Source organism: Mus musculus, chromosome 2 (assembly GCF_000001635.26).
Source record: "Mus musculus strain C57BL/6J chromosome 2, GRCm38.p6 C57BL/6J".
Taxonomy (NCBI): Eukaryota; Metazoa; Chordata; class Mammalia; order Rodentia; family Muridae; genus Mus; species Mus musculus.
Window position 1 is genome coordinate 86,957,405 of NC_000068.7, and position 14,929 is coordinate 86,972,333.

The 14,929-nt window shown below is 35.3% G+C and overlaps 1 protein-coding gene across 1 annotated transcript; it reads right to left on the bottom strand.

The window, feature by feature from the left end:
* Nucleotides 1–1,113: 1,113 nt before the first annotated feature.
* Olfr1099 (olfactory receptor 1099) lies at nucleotides 1,114–2,052 on the bottom strand. Its single transcript, NM_146768.1, has one exon. The coding sequence runs from the start codon at nucleotides 2,050–2,052 to the stop codon at nucleotides 1,114–1,116; it is 939 nt and encodes a 312-aa protein (NP_666979.1).
* Between the last annotated feature and the right edge of the window lie 12,877 nt (nucleotides 2,053–14,929).

The following is a 14,929-nucleotide window of genomic DNA, read 5'->3' on the forward strand; positions in this document are numbered from 1 at the left end:
AAAAGCTGTTATTTTGTGGTCTCAACAACTGTATTTTATCTATAAAATTGCATTTCACAGATTTTCTCTTATCTTAAAATTTTATTTTAAATAACTAAAAATTAAACAGAACAAGGACAATGAGCAAGTAAATTTTTGATATTTATCCAAGTGACTGTGTTTCTAAAACACTTACCAGAAACATATACAAAGAATTTAGATTATGCAGATTTGTGACTCAATAAATTTACAATATATCATATTTGAAGCAATGCAAGATGAGAATAGTGTACTGATTACACATTCACTGACAATGTGAATTGCCTAAGAGATAATAAAAAATTGACATTTTGATATTAAATTGCATAGTACTTCCAATAGTACAAAAATCATTTAGATGAATGAAAATGCTGAATCAAAGTATGGAGAAAATAGCAAAACTTTGTGTCTTTGTCATACAAATGTGTGTATTCACATTATTAGACTAAGAAGAATATATGTTAGAATGTCAATAATTGTTACAGTGTGACTATTGGTAAAAATGTCAGGTTTTAGTTGCAAACAATATTTGACTATAACTTAATTCTATTTTAATAATTTATTTGAAGTTTAAACTTTAGAAGTACTGAATTTTTCAGTTATTTGTGTTTGTTATTCAGTTTAACTGAAAATAATTTCTAAAACATCAATCAATAGCTTTTGCATAAAAGTAAGGATTGTTTCATGTAAAGCAATATGCATTAATATATGGCAAAAATATAAGTTTTGCAGTATTAAATGATGACTTTTATTATTATATTCTCAAATAATTTTATACATAATCTTACCACATTTTTCTGGAATTCTAATTCTCTGTTGCTGAAGAATTAGTGATTAAATACCCAGTGAACTTTGTTATTTCATATTATAAGAGGATTTTATCTGACATAGTAGTCACTTTGATCATAATCAAATGGATGTTTTATTATATGGACTATACAAAATTCATTTCTAGTAATTTCAATTAAGTTCTGTGTAATGTAAACTTCCCAAATATAAGAAGATGCAAATGTTTTCTTATTGTTAAGGCATAGAAGCCAAAGGGATAATATGAACAAAGGAAAATTGACCTTTGGCATAATTGTTACCTTAATACTAGAGACCTTTTTCTCTTTTCTTTATAATTCTATCAATAGCACATTTTACTTCTTTGTTTCTGAGACTATAAATGAGTGGGTTAAGCATGGGAATCACAATGGTGTAAAACACAGAAGCCACTTGATCCTTTCCCAAAGAGAAAGACTTATTTGATTTTAAATGGGTGAAGATCATAGTACCATAAAATATGGTAACTGCCAGGATATGAGAGGCACAAGTTGAGAAGGCCTTTTGCTTTCCTGAAGTGGAACTGATCTTCAAAATGGTAGAGAGAATAGATAAATAAGATGCAGATATTGTGATAAGAGATAACAGTAGAGTGGAACCAGCAAAAATGAATATAATGAATTCAATATCATGTGTGTTGCTGCATGAGAGGGCTATAAGTGGGGATGTGTCACAAAAAAAGTCATGGATGACATTGGAGTTGCAGAAATCCAGTGTACCCATGCATAACATATTGACAGTGGAATCCACAGCTCCAAACACATATGACCCAGTAAGGAGGGCACTACAGAATCTTTTGGACATAATGACTGAATAATGTAGAGGTTTGCAGATAGCTACATACCGATCATAGGCCATTGAAGACAAAAGGAAACACTCAGTAGCTGCCAAAAGGACAAAAAAGTACATTTGAGTGAAGCAGCCCATGAAAGAAATATTCTTAGTGGAAGTCAGCAAGTTTTCTAAAGTTTTAGGTGTGATGACAGTAGAGTAACTGAGGTCAAGGAATGACAAGTGGGTGAGAAAAAAATACATTGGAGTATGAAGCTGGACATCTAGACGGATGATCAGTATCATGCCTATGTTCCCCAGAACAGTGACCAGGTATATCAGGAGAAAAAGCACAGATAGGACCAGCTGAACCTCCTTGGAATCTGTCAGTCCCATGAGGATGAAATCAGGCTTAAATGTATAATTCAAGGTATTCATTGCAAACTACCCTAAAATGAAATTAAAATGATACTTAAGTAAATCTCAATAAATATTTTATGCATATTTCTTTATTTTTATAATTAATTTCTGTTGTCAAAAATATTATTTCTACAGTTACTAAAAACTAATGCCAAAATAGAAGTATGATACTTAATTACTATGTAATAAAGATCATAGCTCTTTTATATTTTTCAATAGAATTATTTCATTTTCAAAGAGAAACAAGGTACAAAAATATTAATTACTAATGAGAAATATTAAATTAGTATTTCAAATGCTTCTTGATTGTATGTATAAATAATTTCACTGCAGAAGCATATTTGTAATTCTACATTGCTCTCTATAATTAGCTTTTGAAATGTAACCAAAATACTTAATAAACAGAAAAAGAAATTTAGAAAATAATTTTAATGTTAACATTTGCTCATCTTTTTCTTCAAATGTGATTTATATAATTTTTTACAGAAGTATCATTGGCTCCTATAAAAATATGCCAATTTATGCATGAGATTGTCTTTCTTCTAAAATTCACTTTTAAAATATGACAATGACTTTTAGAATCTCACGTTATTACCACATTTTTGTCAGAAATCCCGACAGTTCTTAACAAATCTGTGAACTCAGTGTGTATAAACAGTAAACAGTCTTAAAGTAAACACCTTGTGTTATTTTTAACTCCTCTAAGACCTTCTACCTTCACAATACTTACTGTGAGCCAATTTTTTTGAATCAACAATCATAAACCTTTTAATATCATAAGCGTAAAATTTTGACAACTTTGAATTCTTTTCAAAAATAAAAGAGGACAAAGGTTTAAGGATCTGAATATTTCTGAAGTATGGATTTCCTTGTTATTTCCAAATATCTGTGTATTCATTTTCTTAAAATGGAAAGACAAAGCAAGTCAGCCAAAAGGTATTATTCAGATCTTGTTGGAGTACAAAGTCCCACAGTAGCTATTAGTCAAATGAGTTCTAGTAATGTCTATAAGTCCAAGTAGAGTAGTGTATGCCTTTTTTAACCTAATAATTCTAGACAAACTTGCATAAGGGTGCTGAGCATAATCAAACCTGTGGTCATCCTTAGAGACTAATTTCTAAGAAAGATTGGCATGCTATTGAGAACCAAAGTTCCAGGAATAATTGAGCCAGAGATTTCCTTTTCTAAGCCCCACAGCGAATAGAATGACCAAATCTTTCCAATGATATAATTACATTGTAGAGTTGTATGTACACTCATTTTTATTGGTTCAGAAGAGTGGGTATTTTAACAGGTATTTGTGTTTATCAGTTATATTCTCAAAATTGCAAAATATTATAAAGTTTTCAGTGAGATATAATTTAACTTGAGAAGAATGATTCTATAATAATAAGATGCATGCATTATAAACAATAAACTATACAAAAAAATCTCAGCTTAGTTATGTTTTACACTTTATCTTTAATTTGTTTTGTTTTATTTTATATTTTATTTTTCAGTTCCTTAAACATGACAGATGAGACACAAAATTTAAAATTAGTAACCACTACAAAACATACAGTGGATAGCCCAGGGCAAAGGCAGAGCTCCAGACCCCTCCCACATCAAGACAGCTTGACTTCCAGGTGCTCTGACACAACCAGGCTCATAGAAGAGACACAGAAACCTGCCCCAGTACTTGATGAGACCCCCATGGGATCCACCAGAGGTGGACACTATCTGCCCTGCCCAGCAGAGACACATCTTCCCTCTAGCCCACAGTTTGGCCCTGGGCAGAGCCAGTGGTGCACACCCCCTCCCACAGGCAGAGACAGCTTGTCAGAGAGAAGCTCCTTCACAACCAGGCTCACAGGAAGAAAAGAATTTAGTCACAGACCAAAAGGCCAGTTAACACTTGAGATAAACAGATAGCAATAGGCAAGCATAAACACATAAGCAAGAGAAAACAATGCTATGTGACTTCATCAGAACCTAGTTCTCTCACTACAGCAAACCATGGATACACCTGAAAAGCAAGATTCCAACCAAAAATTCCATCACAGAAATATCAAAGAGGATCTTAAGGAGGATATAAATGACTCCCTTAAAGAAATACAGGAGAAGACAGGTAAACAGGTAGAAACCCATCAGGAAGAAATACACGAATCCCTTAAAGAAGTACAGAAAAATGCAATCAAACAGGTGAAGGAATTAAACAAAAGGGTCCAAGATCTAAAAATGGAAATAGAAGCAATTAAGAAATCACAAAGAGAGGCAACCCTGGAGATGGGAAACCTAGGAAAGAGATCAGGAGTAACATATGCAAGCATCACCAACAGAATACAAGAGACTGAAGACAGAATCTGATGTGTGGAAGAGACTATAGAAGATATTGAGACAACAGTCAAAGAAAATACAAAGTGCAAAAAGCTGCCAACCCAAAATATCCAGGAAATTCAGGAAACAATGACAAGATCAAGCCTAAGAATAATAGGAATAGAACAGAGAGAAGATTCCCAATGCAAAGGGTCAGAAAACATCTCCAACATAATCATTGAAGAAAACTTCCCTATCCTAAAGAAATAGATGGTCATAACCATACAAGAATCCTACACAAGAGCAAATACATTTAACTAGAAAAGAAATTCCTCCTGTCACATAATAATCAAAACACCAAATGCACAGAATGAAATGAAAGAATATTGAAAACATAAGGGGAAAATGCCAAGTAACATATAGCAGTAGAATTACTCCAGACTTTTCAACAGACATTCTAATATCCAGAAGATCTTGGATAGATGTTATTCAGACATAAGAGAACACAAATATCAGTGCAGGATACTCTTCCTAGCAAAATTCTCAATCACCATTGATGGAGACACCAAGATATTCTGTGACAAAACCAACTTTATACGTTATCTTTTCAGTAATCCAGCCCTACAGAGGGTAAGAGAAGGAAAACTACAACATAAACCATGAAAAAACAATAAATCTAAACATCTGACATCACACAACAAACTCAAAAGAGGAGAAACACACAAACAATATAACACCACAAACAATGAAAATAGCAGGAATCAACAATCATTGGTGCTTAATATCTCTCAACATCAATGAATTCAAATCACCAATAAAAAGACATAGGTTAGCAGACTGGATACATAAATAGGACCCAGCATGTCATTGCATGCAGGAAACACACATCAGTGACAAAAACAGACACTTCTTCAAAATAAAAGGCTGGAATAAGTTTTCTAAGCAAAGGGTCCCAAGAAACAAGGTGAAGTAGCCATTGTAATTTCCTGTTAAAAAGAGTTTCAACCAAAATTTTTGAAAGAGATGGAGAAAACAACTTCTTACTCATCAAAAGAAAAGTCCACCAAGATGAACTCTCAATTCTGACCATCTATGCTCCAAATGCAAGGGCACGCAAATTTGTAAAAGTAACTTTACTAAAGCTCAAATACACATTGGTCCTCACACAATAATACTGGGAGACATCACCACCCAACTCTCAACAGTGGGTAGACACAGTGAAACTTATATATCTACAGAACATTTCACCCTAAAACACACACACACACACACACACACACACACACACACACACACACACACACACACATATATATATATATATATATATATATATATATATATATATATATATATACACTTTATTCTCAGCAACTTATGGTACCTTCTCCAAAATTGATTATGTAATTCCTCAATAAATAAGCCTCAACATACCAAAGAAGATTGAACTAATCCGATGCTTTTATTGGACCACCATGGACTAAGGTTGATCTTCATAACAACAAGATCAAAAGAAAGCCCACATACCCATGGAAATTGCATAACTTTCTACTCAAAGATAACTTTCTCATGGAAGAAATGAAGAAATAAATTAAAGATACAATACACAGACCACATGAAGCACAAGAAGAAGGAAGATCCAAGTGTGGGTGCTTCAGTCCTTCTTAGAAGGGGGAACAAAATACTCATGGGAGCAAATACAGAGACAAAGAGTGGAGCAGAAACTGAAGAAAAGGCCACCCAGAGACTGCTCTGCCTGTGTATCCATCCCATATACAGTTACTAAAACTCAGACACTATTGTGGATGCCAAGAAGTACATGTTGACAGGAGACTGATATCGATGTCTCCTGAGAGACTCTGCCAGAGGTTGACATATACAGAAGCAAATGATTGCAGCCAACCATTGAACTGATCATGGAGTCTCCAATAGATGAGTTAGAGAAAGGACTGAGGGAGCTGAGGGGGTTTGCAGCCCCATGGGAAGAATAGCAATGTCAACCCATCAAAGCTCCCAGGGTCTAAACCACCAACCATGGATTAACACATGGAGGGACCCATGGCTCTAGCTGTATGTGTAGCATAGGATGGCCTTGGGCATAAGTGGGAGAGGAGGCCCTTGGTCCTGTGAAAGCTTGATGCTGCAGTGTGAGAGAATGTAAGGGCAGGTAGGCAGAAGTAGTTGGGTGAGTGGGTAGGGGCACATTGTCAAAGAGGCAGGGGTAGAGGGATGGGATAGAGGGTTTCTTGGGGGCAAATCAGAAAAGAGGATGGCTTTTGAGATATGAGTGAATGAAATATCCAATAAAAATGCAAATTAAAAAAATAAAATAGGATAAATCTACAGATTTGCAATTCTGGGTTATCAGTTACATACTGTGTTTGCAGCTTTCAAATTGTGACAATAGTTTAATATTTTAAACCAGTTCTTGCTTTTAAATTTTTGCAATGTTTTCACATTTTAAAAACATTTCTGATATACCACAGAGGGAACAGTGGGAACATTTATACATTTTTCCAGTTCTTTGGAGATTTTCGTTATTTTATATTACAATAATGGAAATGTCACACTGAAAGAAAAAATAAATTAAAGACTTTCTAGAATTTAACAAATAATTAGGAATACCATAAGCAAAATTATGGTACACAATGAAAACCATGCTAAGAGGAAAATTAAAATCACTGAGTAACCTCATAAAGATATTGGAGAGATCCAAAACTAGAAACTTAAGAACATATCTAAAAGCTCTAGAAGAAAAAGAAACAAACACACCCAATAACAATAGACAACAGTAAATAATCCTATCAGAAATCAACCAATTAGAAACAAAGAGAACTATACAAAGAATCAACAAAACTAAGATCTGATTCTTTGAGAAAATCTACAAGATAGATAAACCCTTAGCCAATCCAACTCAAGGGCATGGAGACAGGTATCCAAATTAACAAAATCAGAACAACAGATACTGAGGAAATTAAAAAATCATCAGATCCTACCGCAAAAGCATATACTCAACCTAACAGGAAAATCTAAATGAAATGGAGAATTTGCTAGACAGATACCAGGTACAAAAACTAGATCAGTACCAGATAAACTAGATAAACCATCTCATAACCCTTAAGGAAATGAAAGAATTCATTAAAAGCCCTCCCAAAAAGCCCAAGATCAGTTGGTTTTAGTGCAGAACTTCAAAGAAGACCTAATACCAATAGTTGTCAAACTATTTCACAAAATAGAAACAGAAGGAATACTACCTAATTCACTCTATAAAACCACAGTCATTCTGATACCTAAGACATACAACAACCCAACAAAGAAAGAGAACTTCAGACAAATTTCACTTAGGAATATCGTTGCAAAAATACTCAATAAAATTCTTGCAAACAGAATGCAATTACACATCAAATGAGTACTCACTACCATCAAATATCTTCAACCCAGGAATGCAGGAATGGTTCAACATACAAAAATCTTTCAGCATAATCCACTATATAAACAAACTCAGAAAACAAGTCACATGGTAATCTCATTAGATGCTGAAAAAGCCTTCAAGAAAATACAACACACTTTCATGTTAAAAATCTTGGAAAGATCAGAAAGTCAAAGCACATAACTAAACATATTAAGAACAATATACAGCAAACCAACACCTAACATCAAATTAAATGGAGAGAAATGTGATACAATCCCACTAAAATCAAACAAGACAAGGTTGCCCACTCTATTCCTATTAATTCAATATAGTAGCCGAAGTTCTAACTAGAGCAATTAGACAACAAAAGTAGGTCAAAGGGATATAAATTGGAAAGGAAGTAGTCAACTTATCAGTGTTTGCAGGTGATATGATAGTATACATAAGCAACATCAAAAATTTGATGAAAGAACTACTGAGGAATCTGGAATGGCCGAGAAGCACCTAAAGAAATGTTTAACTTCCTTAGTCATCAGGGAAATGCAAGTCAAATCAATCATGATATTCCACATCACACCAATAAGAATGGCTAAGGTAAAAAACTCAGGCAACAGTAGATGTTGGGAAGGATGTGGATAAAGAAGAACACTCCTCCATTGATTATGGGGTTGAAGCTGGTACAAAGAATTTGCAAATCAATCATGCAAAATATTCAGAAAATTTGAAATAGCTCTACCTGTAAAACCCAGCTATATCACTCCTGAGCATATAGTCAAAATATGTTCCAATATATAACAAGGACACATGTTCAAGTATATTCCCAGCAGCCTTATTTCTAATAAGCAGGAGCTGGAAACAATGTCCCTAAATGGAAGAATGGATACAGAAAATGTGGTATTTATACAACAAAATACTGTTCAACTATTAAAAATGACAACTTCACAAACTTTGTATGCAAATATATGGGATTAAAAAATATCCTGAGTGAGGTAACCCTGGCCCAAAAGAACACACATGCTATGTACTCACTGATAAGTGGATATTAGCCTCAAAGCTCAAAATACCCATGATACAACTGAAAGACCACATGAGGCTTAACAAGAAGGAAAACCAAAGGGTGTATGCCTCAAACTCACTTAGAAGGGGAAACAAAATAATTAGAGGATACAGAGGGATGGAGGGACCTGTGTGGGAAAAGTGATGGGATGGAAAAAAGGCAGGCAGGACCAGGCATGTGAAAAGACAGGAGAGAAATCTAATGGGCTAGGAGAATGAATAGAAATAATTAACAGTGGTGGTGGGGAACTTGGGGAACCACTGGAAAATTCCAGAAGCCAGGGGTGGTAGAGGTTCCCAGGTCCCAATGGGGATGACATTAACAGAAAAACCCAGTATCAAGGAGATAGAACCTGAAGAGACAACTTCCAGTAGATAAACATGGTCCCTAGTGGAGGGATGATGACACCCACCCATCTAAAATTTTTTAAATCAAAATTTGTAAGTAACTCAACTACCTCTCAATATGTCAGGGACTCTTTCCTAAGGACATCCACATAATACCATATAATTTCAGGAGATTATTTACTGTACCAGATAAACTCAATTATTCTATACGTATTGCATCTGCAAAGGACTTCATGTGTCTATTGATATTTGCCCAGTAAATATTATGTATTATTGACAGACAAGGTAGTTTGTATAAACCAGCAACCAACTGTTTGACAAATTGGTGACCTTGATTATTTCAGATGACTGAGAAGTTAAGATTGGCTTTCCATATGCATCTCAGCTCAGTACACATATTATTGCCAGATCACCTTGGACATATTTTACTTAGACATTTTTATTAACATTTATGACAGTGATAATTTAATATAGTCCAGGTCATGAGAGCAAGGCCAATATCATGTCAATGTGGTCAGAGCTTATGCAGTTTCAGTGTACATAATAATACCATTTGCTAAGCCCCATGTCTACCACTTTCTTTTTCCTTGAATTATTTTACTATGAATATTACCTTTATATTTAATTCATCAGAGGACAAGCTTTATTTTTTACTTTTTACTTACTTTTTGATTTAATTGCATTAGTGTATATTATATAAACAATGCTTTGCATTATGTGATGGTTTGTATATAATGTGATGATCTCAGCTTTTTCTTCTTATATATTTTGTGCTTATCCCTACTCTCCCTGTTGTTGGTTATGGTATTCTTATCCCAGAGTCTTCTTGTGCTTGTTTTTCTCTCAATTTTGCATATGTGTGTAAAAATGATATTTTACTTTCTGTTTTTTTTTTCTAAGACAGGGTTTCTCTGTGTAGCCCTGGCTGTCCTGGAACTCACTCTGTAGACCAGGCTGGCCTCGAACTCAGAAATCTGCCTGCCTCTGCCCCCTGAGTGCTGGGATATTTTACTTTCTGAATTTGGCTTATTTCATTTGACTTGATGGTCTTCATTAACATTCACTTCATATCAGTAACAAACAAGATATCTGGGTCTGTCTAATATCTGTAGAATACCATTTTGTGCATCAATTCTAGACTTTCTCTTCCAGCTTATCTGTTGTTGAGAGCCAGCATGATGCAAGGCTTACTATAATGTAAGTGTTAGAGCGTAAGTGTTTAGCTATTTCTTATGGACAGTGCCTGTGATTCTCACAAGTGTATATTTGGGATGGTATAGCTGAATAATATTGTAATTCTTTGTTTATTATTTATACATCATTATTACTTTTTAAATTATTCTCTTACATTTTTATTATATACCCACAATATACTTTGATTGTATTATTCTTTATTATGCTCTCTGTTCTCACTAAGAAGCTTTTGTTCTTAGCATATCTATCTCCTTTTTGCATATCTATCTGATTTATTTTGTTGTGATCCAGCATATTCAATTAGAATTACATTCATGAGAATGGCTGGGGCTTATTTATTTGAAAAAAGGGCAATTTCTTGAGAAATATGATTTCCCTAGCTCAATCAAATATAAATTTTCTATAGATCCTCAGTGAAGGATGGTGTCTCAAGGACACTTCCTAACCTCCATGATGAGATTTTGATGGGCCTACTCTTGTGAAGATAGTCACTGTTGGAGTGAGTTTATGAGTGCAATAGCCACGTCCTGTTAAAATTTTTGGAGGAGTCCTTCCCATTCTCTGGCCATTATATGCTCCATTCTCATTCAAAACATTCCCTGAATCTTAGAGGAGATATTATAGAAATCCCATTTATCTCAAAGGCCTGAAAACTTGCTTATTCTCAACATTTTACTTGCCAAGACTCTCAAATTTAATAAGTTACTGCTTTAAGGAAAGACTTTTGTAAAGAAGATTGAGAGTAAGACAGATCTATTTTTATAAAAATAAACATTTATAGCTACATCATTTGTTCTTGGAACTGTATTTATTGTATTCTAAAGATCCTGCCAAGCTATATTTTTATTTTCATTTATTCTGGGAATTTTTGTACTATTGCCTATTTATTCCATTGTCCAGTCATAAAGTGTTTTGCTGAATCACCATACTTTTACATATTTTCTTTAGTTTCTTTGGCTGATTTAGGCTTCTCTTCTGTATCATCTGTTAAGAAACAATCAGTTCTTATATATTTTTATATCTGTTAAAAGTTTTTCCATAGTAATAAATATGATAACATTTAGATAATTGTTCATATACAATAAAATTTAGATAAAGTATTTACTAACTAATAGAATGAATATACTCTAGATAGTGTTACTTTCTTTTTTTAATAAATGATATCCCACTTCCTGGTTTCCCCTCTACAAGCCCCCTATCCCACAACCTTCTTCCCCTGCCTCTCCTTTGTATGAGGGTGCTCTCCCACCCTTCCTCCCTTTTCTGCTCCACCCCTCCAGCATCCCCTACACTGGGGCATCAAACCTCCACAGGACCAAGGGTCTATCCTTGGTCAGAAAAGGCTATCCTTAACTACTTATGTATCTGGAGCCATGGATCCATCCCTGTACATTCCTTGGTTGGTGGGCTAGTCTGTGGGAGCACTGGGTGGTCTGTCCAGCAGATGTTCTTCCTATGCCCTCTCAGCTCCTTCAGTCCTCCTACCAGATCCCCCACCAGGGTTCCTGAGCTCAGTCTGGTGGTTGGTTCCAAGATCCACATCTGCCTTGGTCAGTTGCTGGTTGAGCCTCCCAAGGAGCAGCCACACCAGATTCTTGTCAGCAAGTGCGTCTTGGCAATGGCAACAGTGTTGGATTTGGTGTAGGCAAACAGGATAGATCCTCAGGTGGGGCGGTCCTACAGGATAGATCTAGCCCGCGACCAGAAGTGGGGGCAAGGGGAGCTCCAGCTGGTCTCTGAAGACAGGTCTTGGATTGATAGGCAGCAGTAGGCAAATGGATGTATCATGATTGGAGGATATTATCATAGTAAGGTAACCCAATCACAAAAGAAGTCACTAGATATGCACTCTCTGATAAGTGGATATTAGCCCAGAAATTTAGAATACCCAAGATACAATTTGCAAAACACAAGAAAATTAAGAAGAGGGAAGACCAGTTGGCGGATATTCATTCCTCCTTAGAATAGGGAACAGAATACCCATGAAAGGAGGTACAGAGACAAAGTTTGGAGCTAAGATGAAAGGATGGACTATCCAGAGACTACCCCACCAGGGATCCATCCCATAAACAGCAACTAAACCCAGACACTATTGCATATGCCAGCAAGATTTTGCTGAAGGGACCCGGATATAGCTGTCTCTTGTGAAGCTATGCCAGTGCCTGGCAAACACAGAAGTGAATACTCACACTCATATATAGGATGGAACACAGGGCCCCCAATGGAGGAGCTAGAGAAAGTACCCAAGGAGCTAAAGGGGTCTGCAACCCTATAGGTGGAACAACAATGTGAACTAACCAATACCCCCAGAGCTTGTGTCTCTAGCTGCATATGTAGCAGAAGATGGCCTAGTCAGCCATCATTGAGGAGAGAGGCCCCTAGGACTTCCTGAAATTTAATGAAAATGTTGATACATATCGAAACTAATGGGATACCATGAAAGCAGTTCTAAGAGGAAAGTTCATAGCACTAAGTGCCCTGGTAAAGAAATTAGAGAAATCATACACTAACTATTTAACAATACAACTGAAAGCTCTATAACAAAAAGAAACAATCTTACCCAAAAGTAGTAGAGGGCAGGAAATATTCAAACTCAGGGTTGAAATCAACCAAACAGAAACAAAGAAACCAATACCAAAAGCTGGTTCTTTGAGTGAATCAACAAGATAGATAAACCCCTACAAAACTAACCAAAGGGCCAACAGGCAGTATCCACACTAACAAAATCAGTAAAGGAAAGGGAGACAAAAGAACAGAAACAGAGGAAAATAAAAAAAATCATCAGATCCTACTATAAAAGTCTATACTCCAAAATATTGGAAAACCTTGATGAAATGGATGGTTTCCTAGACAGATGCCACATACCAAAGTTAAATCATGAGCAGGCACACTACCTAAACAGGCCTAAATCACACAAGGAAATAGAACAAGTCCTTAAAAACCTCCCAACCAAAAAAAGTGCAGAGCCAGATGGATTCATTGAAGAATTCTACCAGATCTTCAAAGAAGACCTGATACCAATTTTCCTCAAACTATTCCGTAAAAAAGAAACAAAAGGAACACTATCCAACTCTATTCTATGAAGCAATTACTCTGACACCTAAACCACATAAGAACCCAACCAAAAAAGAGAACTACAGAACAATCTTGCTTATGAATATTGATGCAAAAATATGCAATAAAATTCTTGCAAACAGAATCCAAGAAGACATCAAACCATCATTCACCATGATCAAGTAGGCTTCATCCCAGAGATGCAAGACTGGTTTACTATATTAAAACCCACTAATGTAATCCACTATATGAATAAACTCAAAGAAAAAATCATTTGATCATCACCTTAAATGGAGAAAAAGCATTTGACAAAATACACCACAACTTCAAGTTAAAAGTTTTGGGGAGATCAGGAATTCAAGACCCATACATAAATACAATAAAAGCAATTTACAGGAAACCAACAACTAATATCAAATTAAATAGAGACATACTTGAAGCAATCTCACTGAAATCAGTGACAAGACAAGGATGCTCACTCTCTCCATATCTATTCAATATAGTACTAGAAGTGTTAGCTAGAACAATAAGACAACAACAACAACAACAAAACAAAAAAGATCAAGGGCATACAAATTGGTAGAGAAGAAATAAAGGTATCAGTATTTGCAAATAATATGATAGTATACAGAGATGACCCCAAAAATTCTACTAGAGAAATTGTCCAGCTGATAAACAACTTCAGCAAAGTGGTCAGACATAAAATTAACTCAAACAAATCAGCAGCCTTCCTTTATATAAAGAAGAAACAGGCTGAGAAAGAAATTAGGGCAACAACTCCCTTCACAATAGTCAGTGATACTATAAAATATCTTGGAGTAACTCTAATCAAACAATTGAAAGAACTGTATGACAATAACTTCAATTATTTCAAGAAAGAAATCGATGAAGATCTCAGAAACTGGAGAGATCTCTCATGCTCATGGATTGGCAGAATTAACATAGTAAAAATGGCCATCCTATCAAAGGAAATCTATAGATTCAGTGCAATCCCCTTTAAAATCCCAACACAATCTAGGGTAGGAAAAACAATTCTTAACAATAAAAGAACATCTGGGGGAATCACCATCCCTGACCTCAAGCTTTACTACAGAGGAACAGTAATAAAAACTGCATGGTATTGGTATAGAGACAGGCACATTGATCAATGGAATAGAATTGAAGACCCAGAAATAAAACGACACTTACAGCCTCTTGATCTTTGGCAAAGATACCAAAAATATACAATGGAAAACAGAAAGTATCTTTAATAAATGGTGCTGGTCTAATTGACTGTCTGTATGAATGAAAATAGATTGATATTTGTCACCTTGTATAAACTCAAGTCCAAATGGATCAAGGACCTGAACATAAAGTCAGATATACTGAATCTAATAGAAGAGAAAGTGGACAAGGACCATCAAGAGACTGCCCCACCTGGGGATCCAACCCATAAACAACCACCAAACCAAGACACTATTGCATATGCCAGAAGATTTTGCTGACAGGACCCTGATATAGCTGCCTTTTGTGAGGCTATGCCAGTGCCTGACAAAT